Below are 17,550 nucleotides of genomic sequence, written 5' to 3' on the forward strand. Positions count from 1 at the left end.
TCGTGGTCCGTATGAGTGGCCAGCCAGGAGCCCTGACTTAACACCATGTGACTTTTTTATTTGGGGTTGGGTAAAAGAGCAAGTCTGCTGTACCAAACCAATGACTTTGGAAGAACTTGAAGGGCGAATAAGAGAAGTTATGTCTTCCATCCCACAAGAGTTCCTGGTGAAATCAGTTGACGCGGTTCTCGGGCGGCTTGAGAAGCTGGTGGCGAATTCTGGTGCCCATATCGAATTTTAAATAAAACTTCATGCTATACGCTTTCTTCTTATATCCATTTCTTGTAAACATTATAGTTAAGAAATAAATTATAAGTATTTTAAAATAGGGAGTTACTTTTCAATCACCCTGTATATATATATATATATATATATATATATATATATATATATATATATATATATATGTCATATATCAATAGCTCATATACCAGACAACATTTCATAGCAGGGTATAATACCAAACTCCATGGTGTTGTGGTTAGAGTCCCCTCTGAGTCTGGAAGGTTTTCATTTCGATTATGACTGGCTGAATCATACCAAAGAGTGTAAAAATGGTATGCGCTGCTTCCTTGCCTGATTCTCAGCATTTATAGGAGAGAGCACGGATAAAACCCATGTGTTGGCATCCCTTAGGAAGGGAGATTTCTCCATAAAAATGCCCCTGCTGACTGTGGAGAGAGAGGTGCCACTGGCAAACCGTGTGTAATTTTCCAGGAGGTAATCCACCAAATAACTTCCCCCAAAGTAAACTGCTGTGTTTGAACGATGTCAAGTTGTTTAGTGTCGGTCTGCAAATAAGTGTGTGGTGTGCGTGTATATATATATATATATATATATATATATATATATATATGTGTGTGTGTGTGTGTGTGTGTGTGTGTGTGTGTGTGTGTGTGTGTGTGTGTGTGTGCGCAAGGTGTTGGTGGCTGCTATCTCCACATGTGGGTGGGTTTCGGGAGATGGAACAGAGGACTACCAGGTCTCAAAGTATCCACCTGTGTCTGTCTATGTGTCTGTGTATGTGTGCGTGTACGTGTGTGTGTATATGTGTCTGTGTATGTCTGTGTATGTGTATGTGTGACAGCTCCTGCATGAGCCTTAGAAACTTGAAAAAAACCCAACTTTTAGAAAAAGTACATCCTTGCCCGTTTTGATAAATTCCCACGACTAGCTCTCTGGACAGCCGCATTTTGTGTAATGTAAAGTGAGGTGGGGCAAGATTCCACTGACCCCTGGTATAAGCTCTTCGGTCTTGGTTATTTGTTCAGTTTATTGAATGTCCACACTGAAGGGTATTCTGACAGTCTGGTCTGACTGATGGTATCGCAGGCAATTTCAAATGACGCCCCATATTTAATCAAAACAGTGAAGGTGACAGAAAAGCAGAAAGTAACACAGAATGAAGAGCCTTAAACAGTGCTACAAAATATGTAATTGAGGTGAACATACAATTGGATTGGACAATCAAGGAGAAACTTATGTTGTGCATGTAGTTGTTGGAATTGCACTCTCTGTGACGGCACCAAAATGTACTCTTTCAATCGGAGTATTGATGTCATTTTATCTAATCATGTACCGGTAAATGTTAGCGAAAGAGTTGCCCACATGCTCTTTCACCTTTGATTCAGGCATGTGATTATACATGAATTCCCAAAGAGAAGGTTGTGCCATTTAGGCCTCGCATGATGCTGGAAGGATACCCTCAAATTCCACACAACATACTGCATTGATTTGACCAATGTCCAATAAATCAGGTTTTTGTACTGCATGTGATTTTTGTACACAAGCTCCATCATGAGCCTTACCCATCCTCCTCACGCACTCCTCTTCTCAACAAAGGCTTCCAATGAAAGTACGTTCAATGCCCAGGTATTTGCTTTGAGCTGGAGATGTTGGTTTTGACAAGCTTTGATGCAACAGCATTTTTGGTTTTGACAAAATTCAGGCAACGGAGATCATCGGAACAGTCACTGGGCCTTCTCCTTTGAATACCGTAATCACGCCAATGTTTATCCCAGTTGTGATTTGTACAGTTCTTGTCATTGTACGCCTTATGGGTCAAAGGCTTTTGGTGCGCTTGATGACCAGGACACCGGAACATCAGGAATTGGGTTAGGCACCATGACAGGCCTGGCAGCAGCGGGCACGATAGCTCGAAAGCTGGCAGAGCAGGAGCCTTCGCACTGTCTCGCAATAATGGCTGCTGTCTCTGCAGTCGGATTCTGAAGCATAGGGAAAGAGTTGGGTAGGTAGAGAGTAATATTTAGCTGTATAATTTAAATTAGACTGAAATACTCACAAAGTATGGATTTTTATACAAAGTAATTGGACAGCAAGATTTATATCAGCTTAAAATCTGCTACAGGCCTAACCCTACCTCTTACCCAAACCTAAGCGATGAAATTAATGCATCTGCACCACTGCAGAAGGGTGAAAGCTAATTCGTATTTCAATTGTGTCAATTAAATCGCTTCGAAGTCGAAACCAAACCTCCATTTCAAAAACTTGTCAAAATGTTAAATTTTGTAGAGTGCATAGTGCATAAACATTGGGTATACGATGACTTTTCCTGTTGCAATTCCTTCAATCAAATTGATACGTGCAAAAATGGCAAAGGTAATATTTGCTAGAGTTTAGGCAGATTGTAAATAGCGGACGAGGACATTAGGAGACATGAGCAAAAACATCAAAAGTACAGTATATGGGATTTTCAATCTCGCCTTCTAATTGTACATGCTATATAGAGGTATCTACATTATAATTGTACATACTTTGTAGACATACATTCTAATTGTAAATACTTTATAGATGTACTCGGTTGAAAAAGAGACCGTGTACTACTGGCTACCACTATGTGGCGATTGTGGCCTACTTTAGCACTTTCTGTGCAACAATCAGACAGACAAACAATTGGATCCAAATGCAATACCCTCTGCTTTGGCGAGGGCAATAAAACATCATTTAAAGTTCATGAATGACTCACTTTCCATGCACGGCACAATGTTGCATCGACGCCATGTCTGAGGCTTTGGCGTCCACGTGCACAGGTGGTCTGGTGATGCATGTCCCGGGAACGAATGAGCGCACACTACGCGTCGGGATTGAAAGCCATGTATGCCACATGATGCTGTGCACTCTGCCCAGTGCCCCGTATGCCACTGCACGTTGCAAAGTGAAAGGGAGCAGTTCTGCGTTCTGCCAGGCCTGGGACAATGATGGGTTTTTGATTGTCAGTTTATTTCTTGTCAATAACCAATGGATTTTAAAACTCTATACAGGATTAGCCACTTTAAGAGATGATTGGCATTCAACATCAATGCTGAGCCAATTTAAATATTTGGTGCATGCTCTCCCTGCATCACATCCCGCACCTCAAATGACATTACTCCAGATTTTGCCGAAGAAAAGACAGAATCTTTAGCCTCTGTCTTGGCCTCCAGATCTCGTGTACCCAACCCACCCCATTCTATCCACATTGTGCAACGATTTACCCACTGTCTACTGGAATCTGTTGTTCTTCTCACCTCAGATAGCATCAGTGCCTCTGCTCTCAAATCCTGCTCTGCCGTTTCTCTTCCCCTATCATCTGACTTACTCAGTCTGTCCTCCAATGGCCATCTCCTCTCTGCACTGAGGTCAGCAAACATCACTGGATCCCATCCTCAAGAAAGGTGTGAAAACAGACCTTACAAACTATAGACCAGTGAGCTTGCTTCGAATTACAAGCAAAGTCATGGAATGCATCATTGCTTCTGATGTCAAGCCTTTCCTGTTCTCAAACAGTGTAATCGCTGATCATCAGTTTCCCAGTCACTACACTCCAGACACGCTTCTGCTCCTCTCTCAGTAATGGATGGATGCCCTCAATCTCAAACAAGAGGTTAGGACTGTCTCCCTGGACAGATCCAGGGCATTCGACACAGTCTGGCATCCTGCTTTGCTTGCCAACCACTCTACCAATGGCATAAAAGGCCACCTTCGTTCCTGGATTTCTGACTTCTTCCACTCATACAATCAAAGCGTTGCCATGAATGGAACCCTCGCCTCCCCTCTCCCAGTGGACGCTAGACTTCCCCAAGGCAGTGTTTGGGATTCAGTGTACAGTGGCCTGCAAAAGTATTCACCCCCATCCAAAGTTTTCACAATTTGAAGGCACCTGAGCTTATTTCATGATACTTTCAAATCAAAATTAATGCACAAGTCTTCACAAACTACTCCAAAGTGAAAAAGCTAAAAAATGCAGATAAAATGTGAACTAGAACTGCCACTTTATAACTGCTGGCAGTGATGACCGGTTTCCTCCGCCTTCCCACTTTCATACAACCCTGCTTTTGATACAACCCCGCTTGGATACAACCCCGCTTGGATACAACCCTGCTTGGATACAACCCCGCTTGGATGCAACCGCACTTTGATACAACCCCACTTTGATACAACCCCGCTTTGATACAACCCCGCTTGGATACAACCCGGGTTGGATGCAACCCCGCTTGGATGCAACCCCGCTTTGATACAACCCCGCTTTGATACAACCCCGCTTTGATACAACCCCGCTTTGATACAACCACACTTTGATACAACCCCGCTTTGATACAACCCCGCTTTGATACAACCCCGCTTGGATGCAACCCCACTTGGATGCAACCCCACTTTGATACAACCCCGCTTTGATACAACCCCACTTTGATACAACCCCGCGTTGATACAACCCCGCTTTGATACAACCCCGCTTTGATGCAACCCCACTTTGATGCAACCCCGCTTTGATACATCTGCTTTGATACAACCCCGCTTTGATGCAACCCCGCTTTGTACAACCCCGCTTTGATACAACCCCGCTTTGATACAACCCCGCTTTGATGCAACCCCGCTTTGATACAACCACGCTTTAATACAACCCCGCTTTATTGCAACCCTGCTTTCATGCAGCCCCACTTTCATCAGACACACTTTCATACAACCCCGCTTTGATACAATCCCGTTTTGTTACAGCCTCACATTGATACAACCCCACTTTCATTGGACATGTTGTCATTGAACACGCTTTCACCAGACACACTTTGATCCAACCCCGCTTTCATCGGACACACTTTGATACAACCCCGCTTTCATACAACCCAACTTTAATACAACCCCGCTTTCATACAACGCAACTTTAATACAACCCCGCTTTCACCCTTGGCCCCAGGCGTTATCCTACCCTCCCCCCTCTCCCACCCCCAAACGCAAAACCAGCCGATTTTATTAAAAGTTAACGGATTTTGACACCGTCGAGTCTAAAGTTATATCAGCGACTTTGAAGGAGCTGCGCTCCAACGCGAGTCGAAAGAATTGACGCGACCAAAGACGGAATTCGTCCGAGTTGCTTTATTGAAACAAAACAGCTCAGGTATTCTGACAAGCCCGTTTATCGGGCAGCAATATATATACACATTTATGCCGGGCGTTTGCCCGGGAAAACCGAGACCGGGCATGCCCGGGTGTCAAGGGCGAGTCCTGGAAAGGCGAGTCTGGACATGCCCGGGCGTCCTGGACGCGGCCTGGCAAGTCGAGGCTGGGCGTGCCCGAGCGCTCTGGGCGAGCCCTGGAAAGGCGAGAGCGGGCATGCCCGGATGCTCTGGGCGAGCCCTGGAAAGGCGAGTCTGGACATGCCCGGGCGGCCTGGCAAGTCGAGGCTGGGCGTGCCCGGGCGCTCTGGGCGAGCCCTGGAAAGGCGAGAGCGGGCATGCCTGGGAAAGACGAGACCGGGCGTGCCCGGGAGGTTCGGGCGTGCCCGGGAACAGCGAGTCCGGGCATGCCCAGGAGAGGCGCATCTGGGTCCGTCCGGACGAGCCCGGCATGCTGATCGCGCCCTGGCCACGTCCTGGCAGGTGCAAGGCGATTGTCTACATTCAGCGGGAACCGCTACACACGCCCCTCCAGAATCGACCTGCACTGGCAGGGTCAATTTAAGGGGGGTCCGGATGACCCGGACAAAGTGACCCCTGGAGGGTCGTGGGGGGGGGGGGAGGGGTCCGATCCGGTGGTGGGTGGTCGAGCGGGGGGAACTGTGGACGGGGGCGGCCTCGCCGCGGAGGAAGGGCCAACCGTGGTGGTCGGTCGACGTCCACGTGCGCCGGTTTGAGGCGGTCCACAGAGATCCGGTCCGACCGGTCGACGACGAAGGACTTGTCGCCCTGTCGCAGGACCCGGAAGGGCCCGTCGTATGGCGGCCGGAGTGGCCCCCGGTGCGCGTCATGACGCACAAAGACGTACTCCGCTGTGCGAAGCGCCGGGGGGACGTAGGTCTGGGGGCCACCGTGGCGGGACGTTGGCACGGGGGCAAATCGTCGGGCGGCCTCCTGGAGGTCCGAGCGCTGGTGTGCGGCGGACCAGGGACTGGTAGCGTCGGGCACGAACTCGCCCGGGACGCGGAGCGGCTGGCCGTAGACGAGCTCGGCGGCGGACGCCCGGAGGTCCTCCTTGGGGGCCGTGCGGAGGCCCAAAAGGACCCACGGCAGCCGGTCGGTCCAACCGTCGTCCTGAAGGCCGGCCATGAGTGCGGCCTTCATGGAGCGGTGAAACCGCTCGCACAACCCGTTGGCTTGGGGGTGGTAGGCCGTGGTGCAGTGCAGCGTGACCCCCAACGAGCGGGCGACCGCGCCCCAAAGTTCGGACGTGAACTGTGGGCCGCGGTCGGACGAGATGTCCGCCAGTGCGCCGAAGCGCGCGACCCACGTGGCGATGAACGCCTGCGCCACGTCGGCGGTGGTGGTGGAGGTGAGGGGCACGGCCTCCGGCCACCTGGTGGTCCTGTCCACCATGGTGAGCAGGTGGGTGAACCACCGCGATGGGGGCAGGGGACCCACCAGGTCCACGTGGACGTGGTCGAAACGCCGTGCAGGCACGGTGAACGGTGCTAGCGGGGCCTGGGTGTGGCGGTGGACCTTGGCCCGCTGGCAGGCCGTGCAGGCATTGGCCCAGTCGCGGACATTCCGTCGAAGGCCGTGCCAGACGAAACGCGCCGACACCAGCTTCTGAGAAGCTTTCCGGCCCGGGTGAGAAAGGCCGTGGATGGAGGCGAAGATGCGGCGCTGCCAGGAAACGGGCACGATGGGGCGAGGCTGGCCCTGGGAGACGTCGCAGAGCAGGACGGTGCCCGCGAAGGGGATGTCGGCCAGGCGGAGGCCCGTGTCCGCCGCCCGGAGGGCCTGCACCGTGACGGCTCCGTGACTTTGGCCATCGCGTAGACCAACGGCTTGTGGTCGACGAAAGCCGTGAACGGGCGGCCCTCCAGGAGGTGTCGGAAATGGTGAACGGCCAGGAATAGACCGAGCAGCTCGCGGTCGAACGTGCTGTATTTTAACTCGTTCGGCCGGAGTTGCCGGCTGAAAAAAGCGAGTGGCTGCCAAACCCCGTCCACCCATTGTACATGGACGGCGCCCACCGCGTAGTTGGAGCCGTCCGTAGTGAGGGTGATGGGCGCGTTGAGCACCGGGTGAGCCAGCAGCGTTGCGTCGGCGAGGGCCCGTTTTGCGCTCGCGAAGGCCGCGTCCATGGCCGCGGACCAAACGATGTCATGCTTGGCCGGCTTGCCCCGGAGGGCCTCGTAAAGGGGTCGCATGAGCTGAGCAGCGCGGGGCACGAATCGGTGATAAAAATTCACCATGCCGAGGAACTCTTGTAGGGCCTTGATGGAACGGGGACGCGGGAACGTGGTGATGGCCTCGACCTTGGTCGGCAGCGGCACGGCCCCGGTCTTGGTGATGCGGTGGCCCAAAACGTCAACGGTCGTCGTGCCGAAGTGGCATTTGGCCGGGTTGACAATTAAGCTGTGCTTGCTGAGGCGACCGAACAGTGTTCGGTGGTGGAGGAGGTGCTCGGTGCGGGACGTGCTGGCGACGAGGATGTCGTCCAGATAGACGAAAAGAAATGGCAGGTCGCGCAGCACGCCGTCCATTAAGCGCTGGAACGCCTGGGCCGCGTTCTTGAGGCCAAACGGCATCCTCAAAAATTCGAACAGGCCGAACGGCGTGATGACGGCCGTCTTCGGGATGTCGGCCGCCCGGACAGGTACCTGATAGTATCCCCGTATCAAGTCAATTTTGGAAAATATGACCCGTCCCGCCAAACGGGTGGAAAAGTCCTGGATGTGCGGGATCGGGTACCTGTCGGGGGTGGTAGCGTCGTTGAGGCGGCGGTAGTCGCCACACGGGCGCCATCCGCCCCCCGGCTTTGGCACGATGTGCAGTGGTGAGGCCCACGCGCTATTGGAGCGCCGCACGATGCCAAGGTGCTCCAACGCGTTGAACTCGGCCTTTGCCACGGCGAGCTTGGCCGGGTCGAGGCGGCGGGCCCTGGCGTAGACCGGCGGGCCCGTAGTGGGTATGTGGTGCTCGATCCCATGCCGCACTGCGACGGCCGAAAACGTCGGCCGTGTGAGGGCCGGGAATTCCGCGAGCAGGCGAGCGAACTCGTTCGCCTTCGGGAGGGCGTACGCTAGTTCGGTCGGCGCGGAGCTGCTCATCGTGCACGCCAGGGAGCTGAAGGTCTCGGCGTTGACAAGGCGACGTCGTTTGACATCGACCAGCAGCCCGTGCGCGCAGAGGAAGTCGGCGCCCAGCAAAGCCATGGGGACGCAGGCGGTCACAAAGGTCCACTGAAAGCGCTGGCTGCCGAAGCAGAGGGTGACGTCGCGCGGGCCGATAGTGCGTATGGCCGAGCCATTAGCAGCGACCAAAGAGGGGCCGCAAACGGCGTCCCGCCTGTCCTGCTCGGAGGCGGGTATGACGCTCAGTTGGGCGCCGGTGTCACAAAGGAAACGCCGCCCGGACGCTTTGTCCCGAATAAAAAGCAAGTTGCCCGAGTGGCCGGCGCTCATCGCTGGGAATGAACGCCGGCCCGGCCGTTTCCCGACTTGCCGAAAGTGCACGGGGGTCGGCACATCCGAGGCTTGTGTCCGAATCTGGCGTGGTAATAACACCACGCCTGGTCAGGTGGAGCCCGGCCGTCGTGTCGGAAGCTGTCGGCGCGGCGTGGCGGCTGCCAGTTGCACCGGCAGTTCGGCCTCCAACCGCGCAGGGCGCTCGGGCGTCGCCTCGGACGGCGGCAGGCTCCAGGTAGCCGCGCCGATGTGTTGGCCCGCCGAGGAGATCTTATCGGCTTCCCTGGCGAGGGCGCGTGGATCGGTGATCGATGTGCCAGCCAGGGCGAGGCGTACCGGGTGAGGCAGCTGGCGAAGGAACAGCTAGCGGAACAGAAAATCCGGAGAGTGCTCACCGAGCCTCGAGAGCATATAGTCCATGCGCTCGGACGGGCGCGTGTCGCCGAGCTCGGGCAGGTCGAGCAGGCGCCGTGCGCGTGCCGCCGGTGAGAGGGCGAAAGCGTCGAGGAGGAGCGTCTTCAGCACGTCATACTTGTCAGCAGCCGGCGGGTGCTCGAGGAGGCTCAGGGCGCGGGCCGCAGTGGCGGAACCGAGCGCTGCCACGACGTGGTGGAAGCGGGTGTCATCCGCGGTGATGCCTCACAGGGCGAACTGGGAGTCCGCCTGGGCGAACCAAACAGCCGCGTGAGCCTCCCAGAAGGTAGGCAGTTTAAGAGTCACTGCCGTGTCCATGTCGGTACGTCACCAGTGAAGGAGCTGCGCTCCAACGCGAGTCGAAAGAATTGACGTGACCAAAGACGGAATTCGTCCGAGTTGCTTTATTGAAACAAAACAGCTCAGGTATTCTGACAAGCCCGTTTATCGGGCAGCAATATATATACACATTTATGCCGGGGCGTTTGCCCGGGAAAACCGAGACCGGGCATGTCCGGGTGTCAAGGGCGAGTCCTGGAAAGGCGAGTCTGGACATGCCCGGGCGTCCTGGACGCGGCCTGGCAAGTCGAGGCTGGGCGTGCCCGAGCGCTCTGGGTGAGCCCTGGAAAGGCGAGAGCGGGCATGCCCGGACGCTCTGGGCGAGCCCTGGAAAGGCGAGTCTGGACATGCCCGGGCGTCCTGGACGCGGCCTGGCAAGTCGAGGCTGGGCGTGCCCGGGCGCTCTGGGCGAGCCCTGGAAAGGCGAGAGCAGGCATGCCCGGGAAAGATGAGACCGGGCGTGCCCGGGAGGTTCGGGCGTGCCCGGGCATTCCCAGGAGAGGCGCGTCTGGGTCCGTCCGGACGAGCCCGGCATGGCGATCGCGCCCTGGCCGCGTCCTGGCAGGTGCAAGGCGATTGTGTACATTCAGCGGGAACCGCTACAACTTCACAAAATACCCATGGATATGAGATTGGAGCTGAGATGAGGGTGTGAGGACCTTTGGTACACAGCTTACCTTAGCCTTCCTGTTGTAGTAATCAGCACACCTGCGTTAGCAGGCCTGCCACAACCTCATTATACATTCCAACAACCAACAATATAATGCAGCGATATATATAGCATTGGTGAACATTTCCTGCACACATCTTTATTCACAGCACATAGCATGCATGGTTCGAGTGCCGTTGGGGTATTTCAGTGGCTGTTTGACCGATTTTGACCAATTAAAAGTTATCAGCGGTTGCACAACCCCCAACATTTCATGAAAAGTGAAAATACTATTCAAATCTGAGTTAAGACAAGCACGTACGGCCAGCCTGAACGAGTCGAGCCAAGTGAAAAATTAAATAATTACACACTCGTCACCAGAGGTAACTCGGTCAAAATGTATCCGATTTGCACTGGGTTTGTGGTGGTCAGGTGTAACACCCCCGATCCACTACCAAATCCGAAAACCGAATTCAAATCCGAGTTGAAACAAGCCCGTACGGCCAGACTGCATGAAAATTAAGGCACGCCCCTCGGCAAAGGCGCAATTTCTTTATTCAACGATACCTAAAAACTACAAATCCCACAAACTTCCAACTTACCTTATTCCTCTCCTCGTGTTCTTATCTCTCAAAATCACCAAGGGTATGCAAAGCTACGACACAGGAAACCAATCAGTTACATGGCCTGAGAATAAAATTTGTTGCGTTTCTTCTTCTTTCAACAATAATGACTTCTAGCTTCCAGACTGTACAACCAATCATGTTGAAATTTTAGACATTTATTCCCCTTGATGAGGGATACCTTACATTGAAATTTTAAGTCGATCAATGTAGCGGTTCAAGAGATAGAAGCTTTCTAAGATTTTCGTTCAATTATACATTGTGGCCAAACCATATAACTTCCCAAGTAACGTTTTAACTTCCCCACATGGGGAACGTTTGTGTAAAGTTTCCACTCGATACCTTCAAGAATGAGGGAGGAGATAGGATTGAAAGTTTATGCTTAAAAATGTCATAACTCCTAAATGATGCGACGTACAGCGTCATAATGTGGGAACTTTTTGTTCGCCATGGGCATGTGATTGTGCATGCAACGTTTGTGCTCGATCTGCACAGTCGTTGCGGAGAAAAAGCGGTTTTAGTGTTTTTCACGAAAAACAATATGGCAGCCGAACCATGTGACACATGACGTAGAAATGTTTTGCATTCTGAATATTTTTTTCACTTAGGTGATGTAAAAAACATCATATTAGTGGCATAAAGGGGTCTATTTGTCGAATTCAACCTTCATAACGTTAGCACTTGTAATATCCTAAATAAACATGTTTTTGGTCCCATTGTAGAGTTCTTTAGAGTGAGCCATGACTCAATTTTTTCCATTGAGCAGTTTCGGAGATTATAGAGGGGCAAAGTTGAAGGTGTTTTCCAAGATGGCGCCCATACCACATGACCTATGACATCATAATTAGCAGTAAAAAATGACATGTCTAGCCAATCACTTGGTGAAAATTTTGTGTCAATCGGACCAACGGTTGCTGAGAACGTTCATTTTAAAGTTTTTGAAAGTGAAGGACTGGCGGAAGAATAATAATAAACTCTTATTCCTCTGATGGTATTACCATAAGTATTCCTCTGTGTTTCATGCAGAGGAAACCTAATAAGTTAGATTAACAGAGAAAATCAGATGATTCTCAGTTGAATAAGCATTCAAACCCTTTGCCTAATTAATCCTAAATCACTTCAGGAGAAAATGATTTGTTTGAAAGTTACAAAATAAGTGTAATATATGTTTCACCTGTATATAATCAGTGGCATAACTTAAAAAGTAAGCTCCCCTACTTATCTCAGGAGTTTAAAGGTGCAACTCACCTGGTTTACCAACAAGGCAAACATGAAGACCAAGGAGCTTTCCCATGAGATCAGACATAAAGTGGTGGAAAAGCACCATTCAGGAGAAGATTATAAGAATATTTCAAAGTCTCTCTTTATCCCTTTGAGTATGGTTAAATCAATCATTAAGATGTGTAAGACGTATCGTACCACCCAGACTTTACCCAGACCAGGTTTCCCCTCCAAACTCAGCAGCCGGGAAAGCAGGAAACTGGTTCGGGATGTCACTGTAAATACAACAATGACTTTGAAAGATCTGCAAGGCTCTATGTTTGAGATGGGGGTCAGCGTTCATCAATCAACAATGCCCCGTTCCCTTCACAAAGCTGGCCTCTTTGGACAGGTGGCACGAAAGAAGCCATTGCTGAAAAAGACACATCTAAAAACTCATATGGAGTTTGAAAAAAAGAATCATAATGGTACTACAGTCATGTGTAGAAACATTTTGTGGTCAGACGAGACAAAAATTAAACTTTTAAGTCTAAATTCAAACCGTTACGTCTGGCGCAAGCCTAACATCATGTTATGGAGCTGCTTTTCATCAGCAGGGGATGGCAAGCTTGTAAGGATAGAAGGGACAATGAACAGTGCAAAGTACAGGAGAATCCTTGATGAAAATCTGCTTGAGTCAGCTATTCATCTGAAACTGGGTAGGAGATTCACATTTCAGCAGGACAATGATCTGAAGTACAACGTTAAAGCCACACTGGAGTGGCTGAATGACAAGAAAATAAATGTCTGTGAGTGGCCCAGTCAAAGTCCTGACTTGAACACAATTGAACATTTATGGCGAGAGTTGCAGATTTCAGTCCATCAACGATCCCCATAAAACTTGGCAGAACTAGAGCAATTTTCACGTGAAAAATGAGCAAAGATTTCAACATCTCACTGTGCAAAGCTGGAAGAGACCAACCCAAAAATAGTCATAGCAGTCATTGCTGCAAAATGTGCTTCCACCAAGTACTTTTTCAACCAGTAAATTTTGATTTGTACATGTTTTACAGGTATTGCTGACATATAACCTCCTTCAACAAAACAGTGTTTAGTTTGATCTCTTCAGTTATGAATAAAAATGTTCATTTGGAAAAAAAATTCTATATAATTGGTAATTCATCTAAATGTATCATTGTTGATAAGGGGTGAATACCTTTGCAGACCACTGTACCTTATAGATTCATCCTATATCCATATTAATGACCTCTGATCTTCATCAATACGCTATCCCATGACCTGGATAACCCTCTCTTTCTTTTTCAGATGACTCTACACTGTGTCGTACAGTATCCCGTCCCTCTGCTAGGCAGACAGCTGCTCCGTCTCCGTCTCCGTCTCCGTCTCTCTCTCTCTCTCTCTGCTGATCTGGAAACAATTACATTCTGGTCTGATAAATGCAACATGTAATTCAATCCTTGACAATTTCACAATCTCACCCGACTGCTCCAAATGGATCATCAAACAAACCCACCTAACTATTCCCTTAATCATCCACTTGAAAAGGTTCACCAAACAACCCCTCATCAACTCTTCATTTCTTTCCACTTATCTTATTCGATCATTCCCTTGATGCTTGTTCTGCTGTCAGATCTACCTTACTCTTCCATGAGCCTCGCTTCTGTAAAAATAAAACATCACTATTGAGATCATAAATGACTGGATTTTACAACTTTTTATTCATATCCAATAATGTTCCGGTAAAGTGAGGGGGTAAAACTCATGAACTTCTTCTAAACAAGCTCGAGAAACAGCTGCTCTGCAATACCTGCTTCAACTACATGATGATCACTTACAAACGAGGCACTTTGCCACATTCACAAAATGTTTATGGACATGGTTATGCTGTGATTGCTCCGATATGTTCTGCTTTTACCCATTTACCACATTTTACTGCAAGTCACCATCGCAGCAATAAGAATGCACCTTATTTTTGGGTCACAAAAGTCGTCTGGAGCAGCAGTTCCATTGGGAAAGAAGCAGAGTACTTGGCGATACTGGCTTCCCAGGCCGGGCCCCACACACTGGCTTGTGCACTGTCTCAAAACACGCACACATGCATGCATGCACGCACACAAGTACACACACGCGTGCACACACGTAACACATACACACGTCACTTAGTTCACGATCTCTCTGCTTTCCAGACCACTTGGAATCCATTCTGCGAACAGAACAACAGTGATCTATCAAGTTAGCTCATAAAGCACCATTCAATGAAAAGACAAAGATTATTGGCAGGACTGGTAGATGTTTAAATATAGATGGGTCATGTATACCTTTGTGCTGCCATGTACCTCTGTAGTGATTGTGATGTTTGTGGGAGGGTCTTGTCAAAAAGTGAATGTGCTGTCAGTGTTTGTTTATTCGTCACCCTACAACCCCATTCATCCCACCCCATCCCCAAATTTTAAAGAAAATAAAACAACTTGTCAGAAATATGCTAACACAAGGAGCTACAGTTAGCAGATTAAAACAAGTGTTCTTTGAGATCATAAACGACAACAAATAGAATTGGTGAAATACAATATGAAGAGTATAAATATTATTAACAAGATACATTATCAAAAATATTAATATATATATATTTAAACCAATTTCAGTGGTTGCTGGGAGACAAGACATCATGTTAAGTAACTGTTTGAATATTTGAATAACAATAACAATATTTGAATAAATATATTGAATATTTGAATAACAGTTTGATCCAGAGGTGAGTGGCGTGGTCGTGCTGGGTGATGGACGGGTAAGATGTGCATGATTTAATGTGTTATCATATAATGGAATGTGTGATGAGAGTTGTAACTATGTGTAATACATTAAATCCTCCAACGAGTAAAGTTTGATGAGTGATGTTGCATTGATGGGTTGACTGACTGGATGCAACCGAGGTTGTGGATCTATTGATGTTGGTAATCTACTGATGTGGATCGATGACCGAGGTTGTGGATCTATTGATGTAGGTAATCTACTGATGTGGATCTATGACCGAGGTTGTGGATCTATTGATGTCGGTGATCTAATGATGTGGATCTATGACCGAGGTTGTGGATCTATTGATGAAGGTAATCTACTGATGTGGATCTATGACCGAGGTTGTGGATCTAATGATGTTGGTGATCTACTGATGACGATCTATGACCGAGGTTGTGGATCTATTGATGTTTGTAATCTACCGATGTGGATCTATGACCAAGGTTGTGGATCTACTGATGTTGGTTTTCGCCAAACATGTCTTCTGGTACTGTGGCCAAATAGCTCTACCTTTGACTCATCTGTTCAGAGCACATTGTTCCAGAAGTGCTGGTCTTTGCCTAGGTGTTCATTGGCAAACTTTAGTCTTGCCCTGATGTTCTTTCTGGACAGCAAAGGTTTCCTCCTGGCACACCTCCCATGTAGAACAAATTTGTGCAGCCTCTTTCTAATGGTAGACTCGTGCACTTTGACATCAACAGTGGCAAGAGCTACCTGTAGGTCCCGTGATGACATTCTGGGGTTCTTAGATACTTCTTTCAGCATCTTGCAGTCTGCTCTCGGGCTGAAATTGCTGGGGCGGCCTGGCCTGAACTAGTTGGCAGTTGTTTGGAATCTTTTCCACTTGTAGATGATCTTCCGGACAGTCGAATGATTGATTTCAAATTGTTTGGAGATCTTTTGAAATCCCTTCCCAGAGTCGTAGGCATCAATAACCTTCTTTCTGAAGGCCTCAGAGAGCTCTTTTGATCTAGGCATGGTGACGCCGCACACTTCAACAACAATGAGCAAACCAAACTAAATGTCTGAGGTTTAAATAAGACAGGTTCCTCCAAGATCCTCTCTAACGATGTTCTAATCATTTGCACCTGAGCTGGTGCACCTGATTCTAATTATAGGTATTTGAAGTAGTGATAAATGTAGGGGTGTACTTACTTTTTCCACATGCGAAATTTGCATTCATGTTTATTTAAATTATACAATGGACTACAAAATGTAAATGTTTCATGATATTTGTTCTATTATATCACCTTTATCTATCAATATTGTTGAAATGAAGATCAAATAGCTGTATGTTGAAATATGTTGAAAAAGTCAAAACTTTACATGGGGTGTACTTACTTTTTCACGTGACTGTATATATATATATATATATATATATATATACAGACTTGGCATTTAATATGGAATATTTTTTTTGTGGGGGTGAACTTACTTTTCAAGATGTCTTAGAACCAAAAGTTCAATGGAATTATGTTGAAATTATTCTAGATTTTGTTAATGTGACCTTTAAAAGAAACAAAAACCACATTTGACATTTCGAAACAAATAAATTGATCCTTGAAAGTGATGTAAACTGATATCAAACTCAATTCATGGACAGTACTGTGTTAAACTTCTGTACGTTTTCCAGAAGTATCTCTTTATTTTGCACATTAGCCAAAATATTTTTCACAAAAACAAAAGTTAAATTACGACTGGGATTACGGACAGTAAAATTACAGTTCAGTACTTCGTGTAACCCCCACGAGCATTCAGGAGAGCGCGTACACGTCGAGGCATGCTATTCACGAGATTTGCCAAGGTTTGGACAGGAATCGCTTGCCATGCAGTGACAATAGCCTGCTGGAATTCACGCACAGAGGTCGGCTGCTGGTCCAAGTGGTCGATTTGATGCGTTAATTCTGCCCACATGTTCTCTTTCGGATTCATATCCGGGGACATGGCAGGCCACTCCATGTGATCTACACCACGGTCAGCAAGGAAGTGTTGGATCATGCGAGCACGATGAGGCCGTGCATTGTCATCTTGGAAGACAAAGTTTCCTCGAAAGGCTGCACGAGCAAATGGAAGCAATGTTTCTTCCAGAATGGCCCTGTACTTGAACTGGTTCAGGTTTCCATTCAGAACAACCAGGTCAGTTTTGCCCCCTGCATGAAAAGCAGCCCAACGGTCACCCCAATACCTCCAGCTTGGACTCTTGGCACTATACAATCTTTGTTGTAGGCTTCATGCACTTGTCTGCGCACTTGGACGCGGCCATCTTGACGATAGATCAGAAATCTAGACTCGTCACTGAAGATCACATGATTCCAGTGTCCTGGCTGCCATTGACGGTGCTCTCTGGCCCACTGCAATCGGCGCTGGCGGTGTTGTCTGGTCAGGCGTGGCTTTCTCAGGGGACGCCTGGCACGATAGCTTGCTTGAACCAGTCGTTGGTTGACTAGCCTTCTGGATAAGGGCACATTTGTCAGTTGCTGCCACTCAGCCCTAAGCCGATTAGCTGACTTGGTACGGCCATTGCGGACTAACCGGTGCAGCTGGCGATCATCCCTCCTTGTGGTTCTGCGGGGACGTCCTGGCCTGGAGTAGGGACACCCCTCTGAGCATTTCGTTTCAGGATCTTTGACACCTGACCTTGAGTG

The 17,550-nt window shown here is 48.8% G+C and overlaps 1 protein-coding gene across 2 annotated transcripts in view; it reads right to left on the reverse strand.

Annotated features, from left to right (window-relative positions):
* Positions 1-1,255: 1,255 nt before the first annotated feature.
* LOC137431539 (ADAMTS-like protein 1) overlaps positions 1,256-17,550 on the reverse strand; it is a 322,494-nt gene continuing 306,199 nt past the window's right edge. For both annotated transcript variants that reach the window (XM_068122959.2, XM_068122957.2), the window contains 3 exons: positions 14,078-14,187; positions 2,987-3,207; positions 1,256-2,225 (listed from right to left, as the gene is read on the reverse strand). In XM_068122959.2, coding sequence (XP_067979060.2) covers positions 2,116-2,225; positions 2,987-3,207; positions 14,078-14,187 — 441 coding nt within the window. In that variant the 3' untranslated portion in view covers positions 1,256-2,115. The remainder of the gene's footprint in view (positions 2,226-2,986; positions 3,208-14,077; positions 14,188-17,550) is intronic.

Source organism: Myxine glutinosa, chromosome 7, assembly GCF_964187855.1.
Source record: "Myxine glutinosa chromosome 7, kmMyxGlut1.1, whole genome shotgun sequence".
In the NCBI taxonomy this organism is placed as follows: domain Eukaryota; kingdom Metazoa; phylum Chordata; class Myxini; order Myxiniformes; family Myxinidae; genus Myxine; species Myxine glutinosa.